The 20,483-nt window shown below is 52.1% G+C and overlaps 1 protein-coding gene across 3 annotated transcripts in view; it reads left to right on the top strand.

Annotated features, from left to right (window-relative positions):
- PSME4 (proteasome activator subunit 4) overlaps positions 1-20,483 on the top strand; it is a 3,386,216-nt gene that overhangs the window by 2,576,979 nt on the left and 788,754 nt on the right. For all 3 annotated transcript variants that reach the window (XM_069608231.1, XM_069608232.1, XM_069608230.1), the window contains one exon: positions 2,746-2,871. In XM_069608231.1, the coding sequence (XP_069464332.1) occupies positions 2,746-2,871 (126 nt within the window). The remainder of the gene's footprint in view (positions 1-2,745; positions 2,872-20,483) is intronic.

Raw genomic sequence — 20,483 nt, 5'->3', positions numbered from 1 at the left:
GCGGGATGAGACATAGCTGTCTGTTGGTGTTCCTGGCTATTTTACATGCTCTCCATTTGGTGTGGGACAGGTAGCTGATTTCTTTTAGGCAGACTGACAGGTCTTTGCTAGTGTTGTTGAAGTCGGGTAGCATGGTGCAATTCCGTCTGAGGCGAAGGAATTGGCCATACGGCAGGTTTTCTTTCAAACTGGATGTATGGAACCTGGAGAAAGCAAGTAAGGTGTTCTTTGCCGTGGGTTTTCTGTCTTGTGTGGTTCCCAAAGGGTTTCCACAAGTTTTATGAAATTCTTCAAGTAAGTTTTCTGAGCCTCTCCATACCATAAAAACGTCAATATAACGATGCCAACAGATTAAGTTGTTTTTTAATCTGTTGTTTGCGTGGTAGATGGATTGCTGTTCAAAAGTATCCATGTAAAGGTTGGCCACTTCAGGGGCAAAGGTGGCCCCCATGCTGGTCCCGTGGCATTGCTTGTAGAAGGCATCCTTGTAGACGAAAAAGTTTTCCATAAGTGCTAATCTGGTACACTCAAGTAAAAAAGTGGTAGGTGGTTCAGTGTTGATTCTTTGGTCCAAATATGTTCTTAGTACATCGATGCATTTGACCTGGGGGATGCTAGTATAAAGTGATTCGACGTCAAGGGTGACAAAGAGATCTTCTTTCTCGACGGAGAGATGACTAAAGATTTTGATCATTAATGTCGCATCTTGTACGAAGGATTTCATCTTGCTGATGAAGGGGCAAAGGAAGATGTCTACATAAACTGATAGGGGTTCAAGAATTGAGCCTATTCCGGCGACAATAGGTCTGCCTAGAGGGACAGAGGTGTTTTTATGGATTTTAGGCAATAGGTTAAGTGCAGGTAGGATGGAATGCTTCTTTATCAAAAATAATTTTTCAGAGTCATCTATCCAGCCCTCATTCCAAGAGTGTGTCATTAGACTCTCTATTTCTGATAGTAGTTGTGGAGTGGGATTGATGTCAGGTTTTTTGTAGAACTTATCATCTGGTAGATATTTCTTTCTGTCGTCTTCATACAATTGTCTAGCCCAGAGGACTATGCCGCCTCTGTTATCTGCAGGTTTAATGATAAAAATCTGGAAGGAGAGCATGACTTTAAGGGTTTGTCTTTCGTGTTTCGTTAAATTGTCAGCGAAACAGGTCTTCTTAGAAAACATGCTGTTGACTTCTGCGAGAATTCTGTTTTTCGAAAGCTAGAATTGCAGGACATATCATCGAGGAGAGTGGTGTACATGTAGAAGGTCGTTTAGGTCTGGTGGACTTCGGTGGCCCTTTTTCCACTTTTTCCACTGCCAACAGCATCCCACAGTGTTCTGAGGAACGTTTTGGAGCATTGTATGAATTGTGCCACTTGGAGAATTTGCTGTGAAATTGACTCCGAACCAGAGAAACACAATATGTGTCGACAGTAGAAATGTACTGTTAATGTCTTACAGTACATAAAACAATACTTTTTCTGTTACTAACCACACTTATAGAACTGCATGGTTCATGTATAGTGAATGACAATGACCTTTACTTGTTTATCCGTGATTTTATTATGTACCTTGATTTAGAATACATTTTGTATTAACTGTATTTTTTCATTTTGTATGTGTGATCATAATTGGCTAGTCTAAATAACTTGCCTGCTGTAGGTTTCCTAGCACTACCTGTGCCTTGAATTTCTTTTGTTTCCCTTTTTATTTGTTAATTATTCTAAAGTCAGACCCCCGTCACCACAAAAGAGGGTCCTTGCCCTATATTTTTTTATTACCCATCGATGGACTGCCATCCTTGGGTGAATATGAAAGGGCCTCATAGACTTTTCTATTACCGGTAGCTAGTTGAATTTTCACCAGCCATATGGACTAAACTTGAGGGTGTGTTTACAAGGGTTTCATGATTTCTTCAATTTTTGGTTAAATCAGCCACGCTAACACACAGATAAATAAGGCGATATAATGTGGTGGAACCATTTCGTGCTTCAGGAATTTGCAAATTTGCAAATCGCAAAAAGGATTTGGTAGATGTTGGGCACAGTTAGCACTACTTACCAAACATTAACCAAGAGATTTATTAACCAAGTGTATCCTCAGACATGTATCTGGCATTAGACTAACTAGATCTCCTTTTTTCTTTCTCTCTCCCATCTCCGTGTTCCCCTTCCCCTGGTCCTTCTTTTCTCTTTCCCCATTTCATTTTATATTTCATAATCATGACTAAGCATTAAGCACTGATGAGAGGACCTCGTGGAGGTCCACACGCGTGTCGGCTTTGTGTTTCTAAGGAATGTTAAACACTTGAATTTCTGATGTTAACTGTGGGCCGTAGGTGTATACATAATTATTAGTAGAGATTTGGATATTCATTGGTCCAAATTAGTAACCTACTGTGACCAGGTTCATGAATCATCTTCTTGGGAGGTTAGGAGCACATGGAGCACAGCCCAACTTTTGTAAGATGCCCGTGGTTAAACAAATTGTCCAAGGGAACCTTTTTTATCGAACTACTACAGAACAACAGTTTCTCTTGCTCTCAGTTAAAAGTAGCACCCTGGTGTTATTTGTGTTCGCCTGCGCTGGCCCTCATACATTTTACTGCAACTGCTCATTGATAATGTAATTTGAGAAATTAAAATGTTATACATTGTCTGTGCTCAGACAAACAGTAAAGGCACAGATGTGATTTTCATGCAACACCTCTACCCCTAGTTAACATTAATTGTTATCTTCTCCTTTTACAGGCTGAGCAAATAATATATGACAATTTTTCTGATCCAAAGTTTGTTGAGCAGTTAATCAAGTTTCTTTCATTAGAAGACAGAAAAGGAAAAGACAAATTCAATCCACGGAGGTTTTGCCTTTTCAAGGTAATGTAAAATCATTTACACCAACAATAATTAAATTATTCTTCCTTCATTAATGTAAAAGGAATTAGCATGCTGGGCTAGTGCCACAGACAAATTGTTTGAAACTTGGGCCAACATTTGAGGTATAAGTCCCATTCAAGCAAGCTGAATGCAGCTTGCACCCTCTCTCTGCCTAACCTTTTCCCCCTTTGTCACCACCTGTCTCACTACATTCTTGAAGAAAAAAAAAAGTACATGCATCCCTTTACCCCTGGATAGGCCTTCCATCAACAGCTTGGACTCTCAGCATCTTTCTGGCACCAATGGCAGCTGCATGGAAATGGATGAGGCTCTCTGCTCAGAGTCCTGGCAGCCATTTCTATTATGGTCATCTTATGTGTATTATTATTATTTTTTTGGTTATGCCAAACCTCTCTCGCATGCTTTTAGTGGGCCTTGTTTCCTCACAAAAAAGTTCCTTTAGGATTCACATTTTTTTGCCTAGTGTGTTAATAGCAATAATGCTACTTTTGGCTGGTCAGGCAGTCACTACCTTGTGCAGCACACTGTACTTCAGCATTATTGCTGAATTTTAAATATTCAGTAGCACATATTCTAATGGAAGCATTCCTCCCACAGATCCCTCATTTTAGATGCATCTTGCAGTGCCAGCTGCTTTTGGAAACTCCAGCGGTATGCACAAAGGACGTTGGTGCAGTATATATGGAGCCATTGGGGTCCCACAACCATAGTTCTTTTTTTCTGCGCAGTTAGTACGCTGCTTGGGAACGCCATTAGCATTTTTCAAAACTACTGTCCTGCCTTATCGCAAGGGGCCTTCAAGACTTGTAAGGACTACTCAAAGTAGATGTCCATCACCACTACCAACATGGTCTGCCCTCACTGCCTGGTTGGATCATGACCTGGAGTACTGCAGTTCGTGCCAGTCCATGCATGGAAAGGTCCTGTCTGAGCATGCAGCTAGGGTTTAAACCTTCCTCCACAAGGGTGGGAAATATACTCCCTAAAAGCCTCCTGCTTCAAAGTCCTCTTCCAAGATGGCCTGATTTTCAGAGGATGCCAGGTGGAACCCTGGTCTAGGGAGGCCAGATATCAACAGGAATCCAGTTCATTCAAAGGTGACCAGAAAGAAATGTCAAAGTAGCACCAAAAGTGGTCTTGTTTGCCAAGCAAACTGTCTGTGCACCACACTGCCTCATCTTCCAGAAAGAGTCAACACTCAAGTTCCAGAGATGACATTTTTTCAGAGGATCTGCCACCTATTAAGCTACTGTTCTACACTCGCTCCTTAAAACCAGAGTAGTGGAATGAATTCTGGCAACAGATTCTACAATTCTCCAGCATGGGGTCTGGCATGGATTCACATGCTCATGAATATTCCCCGTCGTCAGGCTGGGAATCCTCGGTAAAGAAAAAATCAGTATCAGTTTCGTTTCTGATCTGTCTTTCGTAGTAGTAACCAATCACTGATTTCTGCGTCATACTGACCACAGCCAATGACTGCCCTCTACCTAAGCCCCGCCTCTGGCAGCCATCTTCAGATTTTTACCGCACGTTCAAGTGTTGGGATCCTCGTGCTATTGCTCTCGAGCGTTAGTGCTATTTTTTCCCGTTTTTTCTCAAAAACTTCTATTTTTCGGTCAAAAGAGCCTCAAGCTCCACCGTTTCTTCATCCGATCAACGGGGACCCGTGTCAAATTCGTCTACGCCCCTCAAGGGTGAAGATTTCGTCGACCCACGCTTTTGGAGGACTCCAGAAGTTTCTCAGGCCCATCTCGGACATGGCCCAGGAGAAGGGAAGCTCGACGCCCGGAAAGCTGTTCAGGGTCTGCCCTGGATGCCAGCTTCAGAAAGTCTTTAAGGAGGACGAACACTCCCTTTGTCTTTACTGCCTACATGAGGACAAGACGCACGTGGAGAAGGACTGTGCGTTTTGCGGCAATATGTCGGAGCGGACCATAAAGGACCGCCATCAACGTCTCGCCAACTGGCTGGAAGGGAAGAGCCCGTCAGGCGAGAAGAAGAAGAAGTCCGAGCGGTCTTCTAAGACCTTTGAGGACGCTCCGGCGACGGGGGTCCAACACAAGGCCAAGCACCATGAGTCCGCTGGCACCGGGAGCGCCGAACGGTCGGGCTCTACGGGCGCCAGGCAGGGCGCATCCTCCCCGGCGCCATCAACCACGAGCCAACGCTCTGGTTCGGGTAAGAGGAAGGCTGAGCACCCGGCGAAGCTCCTGGAGAGACCCCGGTCGAGCTCGAAGGTCCCATCGGAGGGGGAGCGAGGCAGTGACCCTCCCCCCAAGGAGAAGGCGGCGAGCGCACCTAAGGTGGTGAAAGCCTTAATCCACCCGGCCAAGGCCTCTATCGAGACAGTCGCGGCGGCCCTGGCTCAGCCTGTGGAGGCTACACCAGTGGTGGCGACCTCAGGGCTCAGAGTCTCCCTGCCACCGCGGAGGGAGTCCTCTTTTATGCCCATCGACAGGACCCCTGTGAAACCTCCGACGGAGAAGAAAAAGGGGGGGGGGGCAGGAGGTCATCGTGGATTCGGCCTCAACCTCTGAGGAAGAGCTGATCGAAGTATTAAGCCACGCCATTGGCGTGGAAGAAGACCAGCCCGTCGGGAGGGACCCTGACGTAGGAGACGACGATAACGTCGAGGGTGCCGACGGGGCCCCTGACCGCCCGTCGGACTCCCCTCAACCAGTGCCGCAAGACAACTCGGCGGCCATTTTGTTGGCTATACAGTCCTTATGCTCAGAGATAAGGACGAGACTGCCGTTACCACCAGTGGAGGAACCGCTCCCGACGGGGGACCTGGAGCCAGGCCCTTCTGGGAGCCCTCCTCCTAAGAGAAGAAGGATTCATCCTCCACCTCCTTTTCAGCCATCGCGCCCTGTTCAGCCCTCCTCCCCGTCTACGACTCGTGGTGATGATACGGGGACTGACACGGCCGCGACGGGTACAGGCGACGAGGTTTATGACGAGGAGCTGCCGTCGTCATCTCCCACCCGGGCTTCCCCGCCCGACGAGATTGGATCGTTTCACTCCATGATCGCCAGGGCATCCGAGCTTTTCCAGCTTTGCCCGGAAGAGGAGAAGAAGGAAGGTTTCCTTTATCAACGGCGCGAGGCCAAGAGGAAGACGGTCCTCTCTGTGCCTCTATTGGACGATATTTGGGATGAGGGCCTCGCCCTCCTCAAGAACCCATCCAAGACGCCGGCTAGAAGGGATCGGTACGAGAAGAAGTACCAGGTCCCGGACGCGGCCCCTTGTGCCTTCGGGCACAGCCGACCCCAGACTCGGTCGTCTCTGCGGCGGCCAGGAAGAAAGCGGGAGGGGGGGCGCGGCCTCTACGTTGACCTCCCCGCCGGACGGCGAGGGAAAGAAATTAGATACGATGGGACGCAGAGTCATCTCGTCTGCAGCGACGACGATTAAGGTGGCCAACGCCTTGGCTATCGTAGCCCGCTACGACAGGGAGTTGTGGTACAAACTGGCCCCCCTGCTGGACTTCCTACCGGACTACAAGAGGGCGGAAGCCCTAGAGATCTTGCAGGAAGGAGAGGTGGCGTCGGACCACGCCATTACGATTGCGACGGACATCGCTGACACTGGATTTCGCCAGTTGGGCAACGGCGTGTGCCTTAGGCGGCGTGGATGGCTCAGGGCTACTGACTTCCGTCAGGACGTGCAGACCAGAGTCTTGGACATGCCGTTCGAAGGAAACAACCTGCTTGGGAAAACAGTGGACGATTCCCTTCAAGCCATCAAGGCAGACACGGAGACGGCCCGGGCTCTTGGGGTTCTCCAGCAACAGGGTGCCTCCAAAGGTTCCGGCGGTGGATTTTCCACCTACCGTCAAGCGGCACGTTCGTCGTCGCAGGAAGCTTACAGGGGACGAGGCAAGTCAGGCGGACCCCGCCGTCGTCGCCAAGGAGGACAAGGCGGCAAAGCCTCGTCGAAGCAGGACTGAACCGGCCGGGCCCCCTACCGAAGCACCCCAGTGGGAGGCCGGCTGGTGAGCTTCGTCAGCGTGTGGGAGTCCATCTCCACCGACTGTTGGGTGCTGGACGCCCTAGCTCAGGGTCACGCGCTCGAGTTTCTAAAGAGGTGCCCGCACGTCCCCCCTGTAGCCAGGAAAGAACATCACGTCCCTCAACTTCTCTTGGAGGTAAAGGCGATGCTCAAGAAGGGCGCCATCAAGCTCGTCCCAAAGAGGCTTCGGGGCTCCGGAGTTTACTCAAGATACTTCCTCGTGAAGAAGAAGACGGGAGGATGGCGTCCCATCCTGGACCTACGACAACTGAACAAATTCATCAAGGCACAGAAGTTGCGGATGGTCACCCTCCAACACGTCCTGGGTCAGCTGGAGGAGGGCGATTTCCTGTCGTCGTTGGATTTGGTGGATGCCTACTTCCATATTCCCATCCTAAAGGGACACCGAAAGTTTCTCAGGTTCGTGGTCCAAGGGCGTCACTACCAGTTCAGAGCCCTTCTCTTCGGACTGAGGTCGGCACCCAGGGTGTTCACCAAGTGCCTCGCACCGGTTGCGGCGCAGCTGCGCCGAGAGGGGATCCACGTCTACCCCTACCTGGACGACTGGCTCATCCGAGCGAAGACAAAGGAGCTCGCCGTGGAGCACACGGCAAGGACCATCCAACTTCTCACGGACCTGGGATTCTCCATAAACCACGCCAAGTCCCACCTGGTGCCCGCGCAAGACGCACTATTTCTGGGAGCGAAGCTCGACACAGTGTCGCTTCTGGCCTCTCCGTCGGAGGAAAGGACGAGGGCCATCTTGGGCAAGGTGCAGCGGATGCTGGTTGCGGACACAGCCAGAGTGAGGTCCATCAAGTCCCTCCTCGGAATGATGTCTTCTTGCATTTACCTCATCCGCCTGTGCAGGCTCCAGATGTGCCCGTTGCAGGAATTCCTGGACGCGCGCTGGATCCAGACGACGGGCAGCTTCGAGGAGAGGATCACACTCGACGAGAGTTTCCGACGAGCGATCCGGTGGTGGGGCACCCGCGCGCATCTGACGGCGGGCATGGACTTCCAGACCCCCGGCCACCAGGAGACAGTGACCACGGATGCCTCCCTGGAAGGGTGGGGAGCGCACACTGAAAATCTGCACGCGAGAGGCCTTTGGCTCCCGACGGAGAAGTCCCTCCATATCAACGTCCTGGAGCTCCGTGCAGTGTTTTGGGCCCTCAGGTCCTTTCTTCCGTCCCTCAAGGGCAAGGTGGTGAGGATCTTCACCAACAACACCACCACCATGTTCTACATCAGGAAACAGGGCGGAACCAGGTCCCCAGCCCTGTCCATGGAGGCGCAGGATCTGTGGCATTGGGCCGTCGCCCAAGGGATGTTTCTGGTGCCGTTTCATCCATCGCCGACTCACTCAGCAGGGAGCTGCGCTCGTGCCACGAGTGGGAACTACGACAGGATCTAGTGGACCGCCTCTTCCGACGGTGGGGCACACCCCAGATCGATCTGTTCGCGACGGCGACGAACTCCAAGTGCCGGAGGTTCGCCAGCAGGTTTCCCCAGCCGAGGAGCCGAGGAGCATGGGCGATGCTTTCTCGTTCCCCTGGGAGGGCCTGTTTCTATACGCGTTCCCTCCATTGCAATTGCTGATCTGGCTCATCAACCAGCTCAAGAGGTCACGGTGCAGGATGATTCTCGTCGCACCTGCGTGGCCGAGGCAGATATGGTTCCCGGACCTTCTGGACTTGTCAGCGTCCCCGTCAATCAAGCTGCCAGTGGACGCGGATCTTCTCTCCAGGGAAGGAGGCGCCATCCTCCATCACGACCCGAAGTCACTGAGCTTGCAGGCCTGGCTCCTGCAGCGTTAGAGTTTGGAGGATACGACATACCGGCCGATTGCAGAGAGGTTCTTGCAAAGGCCAGGGCGTCCTCAACTCTTAAATGCTACGGACACAAATGGAAGAGGTTCTCTGTCTGGTGCCACGCACAGAAGATTAACCCTCTACGGATTACGGCTCCCCAAGTACTGCCGTACCTACTGACGCTGGCCAAAGCTGGACTGGCGCACGCGTCCATCAAGATTCATCTTGCTGCGATCTCCCGATACACCAGAACCACGGGGCGGACGTCTTTGTGGTCTCATCGTCTGGTGAAAGAGTTCATGAAGGGACTGTTCAGATCATTCCCGCCGGTGAAGGCTCCGGCCCCGGCGTGGGAGCTCAACGTGGTGCTGAACAAGCTCATGGGACCTCCGTTCGAGCCTCTGCACTCGGCTCCGTTGAAGTTCCTGTCGTGGAAAACAGCGTTTCTTGTGGCCATCACCTCCGCACGACAGGTGGGAGAGATCCAGGCCCTTTCCTGCAAGGCCCCATACTTGACTTTTCACGACACGAGGGTAGTGCTCAGGACGCACCCCTCCTTCATGCCCAAGGTGCCGTCGGACTTCCACCTCACCGAACCCTTGGTGTTGCCTGTTTTCTTCCCGTCGCCGGCTGAAAGGACTTTGCACTCGCTGGATGTGGCTGGAGCGCTGAAGTTCTACGTGGACCGCACGAAGTGTTTTCGGAAGACGTCACAACTCTTTGTATACTTTGGACCTGTCAATCAGGGGAAGGCTCTCTCGAAGGCTTCCATTTCCAGATGGCTCTCCGGCTGTATCATGTACTGTCATCGGTTGGCAAACCGACCGCTGCCTGGCCGTCCGAGAGCCCATTCCACCAGAGCGATCGCAGCTACCACAGCGTTCCTATCTGGTGGCCCTTGCTGGACATCTGCAGGGCTGCTACGTGGAGGTCGACGCACACCTTCACGAAATTCTACTGCGTCGATCGGGATTCCAGGGAGGAGTCCAGGATCGGCCAAGCAGTGCTGCGCAACCTGTTCGCCTAAGGTGAGCCTGGTGAGGAGGTAAGAATTGCTTAATGTTGAGTTTGATGTAATGCTTAATGTTGAGCCTTTGCCACCTCCCGTGGTTGTGCATGTGTGTACTGCTATGTATTCTTTATTCATGAGCATGTGAATCCATGCCAGACCCCATGCTGGAGAAGGAACAAGTTACTTACCTGTAACTGTTGTTCTCCAGCATGGGTCTGGCATGGATTCACATGCGAACCCTCCCGCCTACCCCTCTGCGGCTCTTCACTTGGTCATACTGCCACTTCACGTGCTACCAAATCTGAAGATGGCTGCCAGAGGCGGGGCTTAGGTAGAGGGCAGTCATTGGCTGTGGTCAGTATGACGCAGAGATCAGTGATTGGTTACTACTACGAAAGACAGATCAGAAACGAAACTGATACTGATTTTTTCTTTACCGAGGATTCCCGGCCTGACGACGGGGAACATTCATGAGCATGTGAATCCATGCCAGACCCATGCTGGAGAACAACAGTTACAGGTAAGTAACTTGTTCCATATTTGACTAGGCACCATCGACTTTGGTGCAGCGCCAGTAGTGGAGCAAAGGTCTACCACACTTGGATACGTTTGCAGTGGCACTTCTTTGCACTTGAAACACACACCTGACGGCGCAATTCAGTACTAGAGAATACTCCTCTCCAACACTGAACGGCTCCACCTTTGTGCGTTGTAACCCCAGTGCCTATTTTGTCTGATTCGTTGCCAGCTGTCGCCGACGCTTACCAGAGTTTACTCCTGATTCAAAGTTCTGATTCTTTGATGAAATTTACCAGCTGTTTGATAGTGAGGGTTTCCATTTCTTAAGGGTTAGAGTCCTGTGGTTCCGGAGAGACGGACAACTTACCTGAGGAATTCTCTGAACTGAAGGATGCCCTTATTGATCTGGGTACCAACCTCGGGATGTCAATGGTCTGGACACTTTCCCTGATATGGATTCATGCAGACCTCTGCATATGGCAAGTTGCATGCTTCCTTACTGCAGCCTATCGCATACGTCATTGATTTCTTGGGTCTGTAGGCTCCAACAAAGCTAGTGCTGCAGTTTGACGCATGTACGTTCTTGACAGTTCAGTGGCAGTTACTTCACCTCCCCTCCTCTGGCGTTCTAGCGTTTCAAGTTTCCCATGCCCTTCTCCAACCTAGTTATGGGGTTTCCAGCATCCCTTAGCCCACAACAACTTCTATCACCACGTTCTCTGCGACAGGTCAGTGGTTGTAGCTGGCAGGTAGCACTATAGCAGGTTCCTTGCACCTAGCTGAATGTTCCTAGAGTTCCTATCCCTTAAACTCTCTCACCTAATCGCCTGGTGCAACCTTCCTGCTCTTGCCACCTAATCCCCACCCCTATTATCTTCTTCCACCTCCGAGCCACTTCTAACGTATCCTGACATCTCCTGTAAGATAATCTTCTTTCTCGTCCCACCTCCCAAGCCTTTTTTCTTCCCTTTGTGTCTGGCCTGCAAAGTCGTCTTTAAGTAAGGGAGAACTAAAGGGCCCTTGGTCTCTTCAAAAAGGTTTCCACAGGCCCCTATCCTTCACTTCTGGATGTTTCTCTACCGATTCCTTAGTACCACTTTCACTACCACCCTTACTGCTGGCTCCAAGTTGTGGTAATCCTCCTTTTCCTCATCAGTACTACTCTTTCCCCAGATGATACTTCTTCAGTGTCAGCCTGGCCTCTGATTTTTCACCTCTCCTCTTCCCTTGGGTTTTACCTGCTCCTTCTGCAATCTATCCCTTACTAACTCCTCTGTCTGGACCTTGATATTATCACCTGCTTTGTTTTAAGCAGTTCTCCTTCCAAAATGACCTCCTCCTTCTCCCCTCCAACTCTGGCAGCTTCCTCCTCTCATCTTCTAATGGATTGTGCCCTCCAATGGATTCCTAATCTTGGATATATTCTGCAGTAGCAGCACAATTTCGGTCATTTCACGTCCAACAGTGGACATTGTGCGGCTTCTGCATCGAGAGCCCTGGACACGTCGGCCTTGCGTCCAGATATGACGTTGATGCCAATATAAATAGCCAGCACCATGCCGTGAACTCAGTTCTTTCTTTCTGCATGCTCAGCATGCAACGATCGGAACAACTTGCTCCTACATATTCAATGCAGTGTCGATGACAAAGCCTTCAGCCTGCTGTGGCCACTGTAAGGATTGCGATGGAACAATGTCTCTAACCAATCCTCACAGTCTATGCTTTTGGTGTCTCAGCGTAGATCACAAGACGAACGATTGAGCGTCGTGCCAGTCCATGACGCCAAAGGCATTAAAGGAGAAGTGCCAAAGATTGAAGCTTGTGCGACCGTCATTTAAATCCCCGAGTACCACTCACTTGAAGAGGTGTTCATCAGAGAAGGAGGAGGTTGAGTCGACCAAACAACTTTCAGAAAAAGAAACGGAGAAAGCAGAAGAGGTCTCACTCTTGGAGTGATTCCTCTCACTCATCCTCTTCTTCTTTGTAGAAAAAGAAAAGGCGGCGGCACTAGTCTTCAGACTTTTCACCAGAAATGTAATGTTCCCATCTAAATCTGGCTCTTCAGAGAAGTGGGAACAGTTCAGGCTAAAAATGCTGGATGTCTTTCAAAAGGAAACCCCATCGACGACCTCTTCGGATTCAAAGGTTAAAAAAAGAGTCAGAGCATAAAGTGCAAAGTAAAGCCGGCAGGGACTTTTCCAAGGACTTGTCGAGTGTGCCGAAAAGCCAAGGGCAATGTATGTAAGACATGCGAAAGCCATAGGGGAACCGGAAGGGGGGAGGGGGACTGGGGAAAGGATGTTGAATTATTGTAGTTATAGTTAGCCCAAAGCTCGTAAAAATTCACAGTCAATAACTGTAAGACTGAATAATGGTGTGTGGCTACTGCAAATTGTATGTGTCAAAGTTATTTAGGCCTCTTGCCACTACAGTGACTGAATATGATTGTATCTGAATAAATAACATTTGTAAAATAAATAAATAAATAAAAGAAAGAAATGCGAAAGCCCAATAATAGTCGATTGGCTCGTCCATATCGCGGTTTGTAAATTCCGACTCAGTGTCCTCATCAAAGGGCCCATCGGCGTTGAAGTTCGGTGACCCATCAGTGCCATGTTATACACCTAGGATGAGGAGAGTCTTCATGTCCTCCTTTGAAAAAAATGTGTGATGATCGGGTAGCTTTTGGTGTAGAGCCTATAAGGCTCACTGATCCACCAAAGGAGTTATTCCTGGAGGACACCATGTTGCACGACCTTGCTACAGATCTCCAAGTGGCAAGTGGGCTGGACACCTCCCTTTAGAGTGACTCATACCAGCAGGACCTCCATGCACACCTCAAGGCAGCATACAGTGCAGTCATGGGTAAGGTCTCAGAGACTCTAGGATGGGCACCCCCTTCCAAGGTTGTCCCAGAATATGACCTAATCGATATTCTTGACACAAGGGTCTGGTGAAAGAACCACTTTTAGTACAGGTCGACATCTTCAGATTTGGACTTCTTAACTAAGCATCCTAGTCCGGAGGGCTTAGTGGTCCAGGCTGCCACATCAGGAGCCAAGCCTTAAGCCTTGCCATCCTTGTCCCCCAGATAGGGATGGCAGCAAGGTGGATGCTTGGGAAAAGATCATCAGATTATCCAAACATGTGAGAGGGAGAGGGTGGGAAGGCAAGTCACTTCTCCTCTGTTGCTTCTGTCCCTTCAGGGACGGCAGCGACAACAAAGCCTTCCTAATCTTGTCCCACACACTTCTTGGGTGGGACGGGACTTGCAACCCACTCCTATGAAGAATGGCAAGCCATCGCTTTGGACATGTGGGTCCGACAGGTAGTCTTGCAAGGGCTACTGTCTACCTTTTATCAGACGCTTCCCTGCCTGTCGTCCTCTGTAGAAATCAGGACAGTAGCCGATGTGGAGTTTTGTAGACCTTTATTACACACTGGTTAAATGTAATGTCTTAACCACGGTAGTTGAACTCCAGGATTGACCCCACAGTTACTTCACTGTGAGTAAAGGGTACCAGGAGTTCCTCTTCTCTGGTAGTGTCTCCTATTTTCCCGGACCCAGATAGGCCCACCAGTTGCTCTCACTCTCCTCTCCTTCTCCCTGCAAAAAGCAACCAAAAAGCCATTAGGCCAGTCCCTTTTATACCTGGTGCTTGGAGGGAAAAAGGGCCAATCAGGGACAACTGCCCTCCCCCCCTTTCTGATTGGTGGGGACTCTAGGCACCCACCCTCTATAAATAGAGCTGCCTCCTCCTCTCCTCCTCCTCCCTTACTCTGGCTGCCTGGTTCCGGCTCCCCCTCCCCTTTGTCAGCCACGCCCTCTCCCTTGGCCCCGCCCCCTCCCCATGGCGTCTCCCCTGAGGCATGCCTCCCGGAGGCCCCTACTGCTCGAGGCCCCAGGTTGCCTTTAGGGGTCTGCCCTGTTTGAGGTAAGGAGGGGGCTCTTCTCTGTTCCCCTTGTTGTGCTCTTGTCCCGCTGTCTGGCGCACCTCCGACGCCGAGCGGTCGGCACACGCCGGGCTCTCCAATTCCCGAGCCTCGCCGCCGAGTCCTGTTGGGTTTGCGGGTCTCCCAGCCGCAGCGCCAGTGTACCAGGTCCTCGTGGACACACGCGGCGCTGCGGCTGCGGGGACCCGCGGCGCCGCGGCCGCCACGCCGGCACTGTCGCGGGCCGCCGACAAGGCTCTCCCTTCAACAGGGACGCCTCCCCGGCGGCCACCCCCAGCGTCGCACACGCCCGCGGCATAGCGGGCTCCTCTAGCCGTGCGTCCCGCTCCTCCCCGTCCACCCTCACCTCCTCACATACCCCCACCACGGATCCAGGCCGGTCGGGCCGGATCGAACTCCTGGATAGGTAATCCGCCACCAGCTGGAAGCTGGCAGGTCTATGCAAGGTAACGAAGTCGAAGGGCTGGAGGGACAGGAACCATCGCAGAACACGTTGGTTGGAGTCCTTGTGTCTCGCCAACCACTGCAGTGGTGCATGGTCGGTATACAACGTAAACTTCCTCCCCAGTAGGTAGTATCGTAAAGAGTCCACCGCCCATTTAATGGCGAGACATTCCTTTTCAATAGTGGAATACGCTAACTCATGTGGAAGGAGCTTCCGACTCACAAAACAGATCGGTCTTAGGAACCCGTCTACCTCCTGTGTCAGGACCGCCCCCAACCCCACGCCAGAGGCATCCGTCTGCAGGAAGAAGTGCTTCCGGAAGTCCGGGCATACCAACACCGGGTGGGACGAGATACTGCGCTTCAACCCTTCGACGGCCAGTATGGCTGCGTGATTGGTTGACAGGTCCGGGGAACCCCCGATTTTCAATGCCTCGGTCAGTGGCGCAGCCAGGGAAGAAAAACCAGGAATAAAGCGCCTATAGTACCCTATAAACCCCAAGAAGGCCCTGATTTGTTTTCTGTTAGTTGGTACTGGGATCCCCTGAATAGCCTCGATTTTGGACACCTGTGGCCGGATCACGCCGCCACCGACTATATGTCCGAGGTACTTGGTTTCCTGCGTCCCTAGCACCGATTTCACTGGGTTGATGTGTAGTCCGGCCCGGGTCAGGGTGCCGACCACCTCGCGTAGATGGGCCAGGTGGTCATTCCATGATGCGCTGTATATCACGATGTCGTCCAGGTAGGCTGCAGCGTACTGGTCGTGGGGCTGTAGGAGGATGTCCATCAGCCTCTGAAAGGTGGCCGGAGCCCCATGCAACCCGAATGGTAGTACTTTATACTGAAATAGCCCCTGGGGTGTAGCAAATGCGGTTTTTTCTTTGTCAGCTTCTCGTAGGGGGATCTGCCAGTATCCCTTGGTGAGGTCCAAGGTACTGAGGTACCGGGCAGCACCCAGCCTTTCCAGTAGTTCATCCATCCTGGCCATGGGATAGGCTTCGTAGTGGGATATCGTGTTGAGCTGCCTAAAGTCCATACAAAACCGTACAGCCCCGTCTGGCTTGGGTACGAGTACGATCGGAGAACACCACGCACTGGTTGATGGTTCAATAATATCCAACCTGATCATTTCTTCGATCTCCTTCTTAATGATCGACCTTCGGGCCTCTGGGATCCTGTAGGGTCTCAGCCGGACTGTCTGTCCGTTTAGGGTTTCGATACGATGCTCCATTAGGCTGGTCCTTCCAGGGAAATGGGAAAAGGCGTTGCTATGTGGTTTGAGGGTCTCCAGGATCTCGTTCTTCATGTGTTCAGTGAGCGTTTCACCCCATTGTACCGCATCCAATTGGCCGGTTGCGTGGATCAACCCCGTATCCTGGGTGGCTAGAATATCGACCGGGGCAGGCTGAGTCCATTTTTTCAGCAGGTTTATGTGGTAGACCTTATGTGATGGGCTCCGGTCAGGTTGGTGTATCCGGTAATTCACTGGCCCCACCACGTCCTTCACTACATAAGGACCTCTCCACTGAGCCAACATTTTGTTCGTACTGGTGGGTAGTAACACCAGTACCTTATCCCCTGTTTCTAGTTTTCTTAGGCGACAACCCTTGTTGTATGTCTTCTCCTGACGGTCTTGGGCTATATTTAGATGGGATTCTGCTAGTCCCCTCAAAGTAGACAGATGGTTCTTAAGGTCCTCAGCGTACTCGGTGAGAGACGTTTCCTTAGTGTTTTCCCAGTCCTCCTTAACCAGATCTAGGATTGTTCTGGGCTGTCTTCCAAACAGCAGCTCGAATGGGGAGAATCCTGTCGAGGGCTGGGGGGTGTCCCTTAATACCATCAGGATCAGGGGTATGACTCTGTCCCAGTCCTTCCCCTCCGGACCTGTTACCCTCTTCATCATTTTCTTTATCGTTTGGTTGTACCTCTCCACCAACCCATCCGTTTGGGGGTGGTAGACGGAGGTACGCAGCCGTCTGATTTGTAGTCTTTCACAGACTTGTCGCATAACCGCCGACATGAAGTTTGTACCCTGATCGGTGAGGATTTCGGTGGGGAGGCCTACCCGTGCGAAGTAGGGGATGAGTTGGTCACATATTTGGTTAGCCGACGTCCCCTTTAGGGGAAAGGCCTCGGGGTACCGGGTGGCATAATCCACAATGACTAGCAGGTATCGATATCCACGACTGACTGGCTCGAGCGGGCCTACCAGGTCTATACCTATCCTTTGAAAGGGTATGGTGATCAAGGGCATCCGCTGAAGAGGCGCCTTGGCTGGCTTTTCCCCACTCGTCAACTGACAGATTTTGCATTCCTTACAGAACTTCGCCACCTCCCCATAGACCCCTGGCCAGTAGAAACGTTTTAGAATGTTTTGCTGTGTCTTTAGGGAGGCCATGTGGCCGCCACATGGGTGGTTATGTGCCAACTGTAGGACGATGCCCCTGTGTGTTTTGGGCAGGAGTAGTTGTTCCCTTCGTGCTCCTCCCTCCTCTTGGTAGACCCGATAGAGCAGGCCCTGTCTAGATGCAAAACCAGCTCCCTTGGTCAGGTCGGGGTCCCCATTTGTGATGGCTCTTTCGCGGGCCAATGTTAAGGTAGGGTCCGTCAAGGTTTCTCCCCGGATGGAATCCTCATGGTCCTCCGGGTTCCAGGCTATCCGTTGGGTAGCATACATGGATGCGCATTGAGCAAGGCGAGCTTCCCTTCTTTTTCTGGCGGGTTTTTCTCGTCTCTGGGTGTTCGGGGGGATGGGCTCCCTGGCAAAGGGTGCTTCTTCCCACCATCCCTGGTCTAGGGCTTTGATGGTCTGGTGGAAGTGGGGCAGATCGGTCCCAATCACCACTGGGGCGGGTAAGGAGGGGAGGACGGCAGCTCTCATCTCTGTAATGTTAGGGCCCACCTCTACTGTTATGGATTTCATGGGGTAGGTTCTCACATCCCCGTGTATACATCGAATGGGGATACTAACATTGGTGAGATAAGGAGAATCACTTACGGTTGGTAGCACCGCTGTCTGTCTGCTTCCACTGTCGAGTAGGGCCCTGGCTTGGTTCCTGTCTACCCGGACGTCCATCTCGTAGAGACCTTGGCCTCGTGGTCCTTGCTCGGTCCGCATGAATCCGATCTCCATCGGCTCGGTGCCTCTCTTCCGGGGACAGAACCGGGCTATATGGCCCCACTCACCACAGTCATAACATTGCGGTTGCCGGTACCCTGTGGACAACGGGGTGGACCGTGGGTCGGGTCCGCTCCTCTTCTCCTCAGATCCAGAAGGGCGTCCTTCCATGGCTCTCCATTTGGGAGGCCCTACTCGCAGGCTCTTGGTTGTGAGGGGTTCCAATGGTGGTGTCGGGTTGCGAATGGGAGATCCAACTCCAAAAGGTTTACCCGTTCCCCCTGCCTTTTGGTAGGCTGACACGATGTCCACAGCCTCAGATAAGGTGGGCCTGTGATGTTGTCGGACCCATCTTTGCATCGGAGGCGGTAGGGCCTCAATGAATTGCTCGAGGGTGACCTTTTCTAAGACTTCTGGGAGGCCTGTTCCCGGTACTTGTAACCACTTCTCGGTGAGGTCCTTAACCCGGTAGAAGAGTTGTCGTGGGTTCTCCCCTGGTCTGAGTTTAGTGTCGCGCAGCCTCATTCTGTAGGCCTCTTCATCAAGTCCAACCGGTCCAATACAGCCTTTTTGATTTCAGCGTAAGGCGTGGTTCCGTTTGGGTTAACGGCCTGGTAGGCACCTTGCATGATGCCAGACAAAAGGGGAGCAACATACTGGCCCCAGCGGTCCACCGGCCACTGAGCGTTTCGGGCGATCCTCTCGAATGTGGTAAAAAAGAAAGCCGGGTCTTCGCCTTCCTTGAACTTCTGCAACACTGCGGAAGGGACCATGGGCTGGTTTCGGGTGCCGGTGACAGCATCCGTCAGGTGTTTTATCGTCTCTTGATGTTGGTCCTGAGAGGTGGACTGCAGGTTACTCTGTAATTGTATTGCCTGCTGAAAGGCTTGGCGATCAGCGGCCGCCTGCTGGGCCTGAAGTTGGAAGAGCTGCTGTAACTGTTGTTGCCCCTCGGACAGTGTCTGTATTATTTTCTCCATTGCGTTCTCTTAATCCTGCCGACTACGCCAGTTGTAGAAATCAGGACAGTAGCCGATGTGGAGTTTTGTAGACCTTTATTACACACTGGTTAAATGTAATGTCTTAACCACGGTAGTTGAACTCCAGGATTGACCCCACAGTTACTTCACTGTGAGTAAAGGGTACCAGGAGTTCCTCTTCTCTGGTAGTGTCTCCTATTTTCCTGGACCCGGATAGGCCCACCAGTTGCTCTCACTCTCCTCTCCTTCTCCCTGCAAAAAGCAACCAAAAAGCCATTAGGCCAGTCCCTTTTATACCTGGTGCTTGGAGGGAAAAAGGGCCAATCAGGGACAACTGCCCTCCCCCCCTTTCTGATTGGTGGGGACTCTAGGCACCCACCCTCTATAAATAGAGCTGCCTCCTCCTCTCCTCCTCCTCCCTTACTCTGGCTGCCTGGTTCCGGCTCCCCCTCCCCTTTGTCAGCCACGCCCTCTCCCTTGGCCCCGTCCCCTCCCCATGGCGTCTCCCCTGAGGCATGCCTCCCGGAGGCCCCTACTGCTCGAGGCCCCAGGTTGCTGTTAGGGGTCTGCCCTGTTTGAGGTAAGGAGGGGGCTCTTCTCTGTTCCCCTTGTTGTGCTCCTGTCCCGCTGTCTGGCGCACCTCCGACGCCGAGCGGTCGGCACACGCCGGGCTCTCCAATTCCCGAGCCTCGCCGCCGTAGGCCGCCGACTCCTGTTGGGTTTGCGGGTCTCCCAGCCGCAGCGCCAGTGTACCAGGTCCTCGTGGACACACGCGGCGCTGCGGCTGCGGGGACCCGCGGCGTCGCGGCCGGCACTGTCGCGGGCCGCCGACAAGGCTCTCCCTTCAACAGGGACGCCTCCCCGGCGGCCGCCCCCAGCGTCGCACACGCCCGCAGCGTAGCAGGCTCCTCTAGCCGTGCGTCCCGCTCCTCCCCGTACACCCTCACCTACTCACATCCTCCCACCCTGATTCTAAAACCACCAGACCAGAAGGATGGAGGACTGCAACCCATCTTGAAACTGATGCGCTTGAATTTAAGATGGTAACTCTTTTGCAGATCCTCCAGCGTCTGGAGCTTCACGATTGGCTAGTATAATTGGATCTTCAGGACGCTTACTTCCATGTGCCGATACATCCCAAGGACAGGAAGTACCCGAGATTCGTGATTGGCAATATGCACTACCAGTTCAAGTTACTGCCATTCGGGATAATCTCCACCCAAGGGTCTTAAACAAGCTTTTGTCTAGGTGGCAGCCAATCTGAGAAGGGAGGGGATTCATGTCTTCTCTTACTTGGATGACTGGCTCATCAGGGCCTGCTTGAAAGAGCAGAGCTGGATCATCTACACCATAGCTGCCACTTCCTGTACAAACTGGGCTTCTCCCTTAACTTAAAGGAATCACAGATGACACCTTCACAAACGCTTCAATTAATTGGGCCGTCCTGGACTCATCCAAGGAGGAAGGCCTTTTCTCCCGAGGACAGAGCTACCAACATCAAGCAGATGGTGTACAAATTCCAGAAAGCCCAAACACTACAGGCCATGGAATTTCTTAGGTTGCTGGGTCACATGGCATCTTGCTTTTTCCTGGTGCTAGAGGCCAGATCGAGAGTGAGATGCGTCAATGGGCCCACAGATCCCCGTGGTCACAGTTCTCAGGCAGCATGACGGACCTGTTGCACGTCCTGATCAGGATCTCAGTGGACCTCTGTTGTGGTACAGCAAGGAAAG

Source organism: Ambystoma mexicanum, chromosome 4q (genome assembly GCF_040938575.1).
Source record: "Ambystoma mexicanum isolate Mex_15411 chromosome 4q, UKY_AmexF1_1, whole genome shotgun sequence".
Lineage (NCBI taxonomy): Eukaryota > Metazoa > Chordata > Amphibia > Caudata > Ambystomatidae > Ambystoma > Ambystoma mexicanum.
This window is presented reverse-complemented; position numbering and strand designations above follow the sequence as displayed.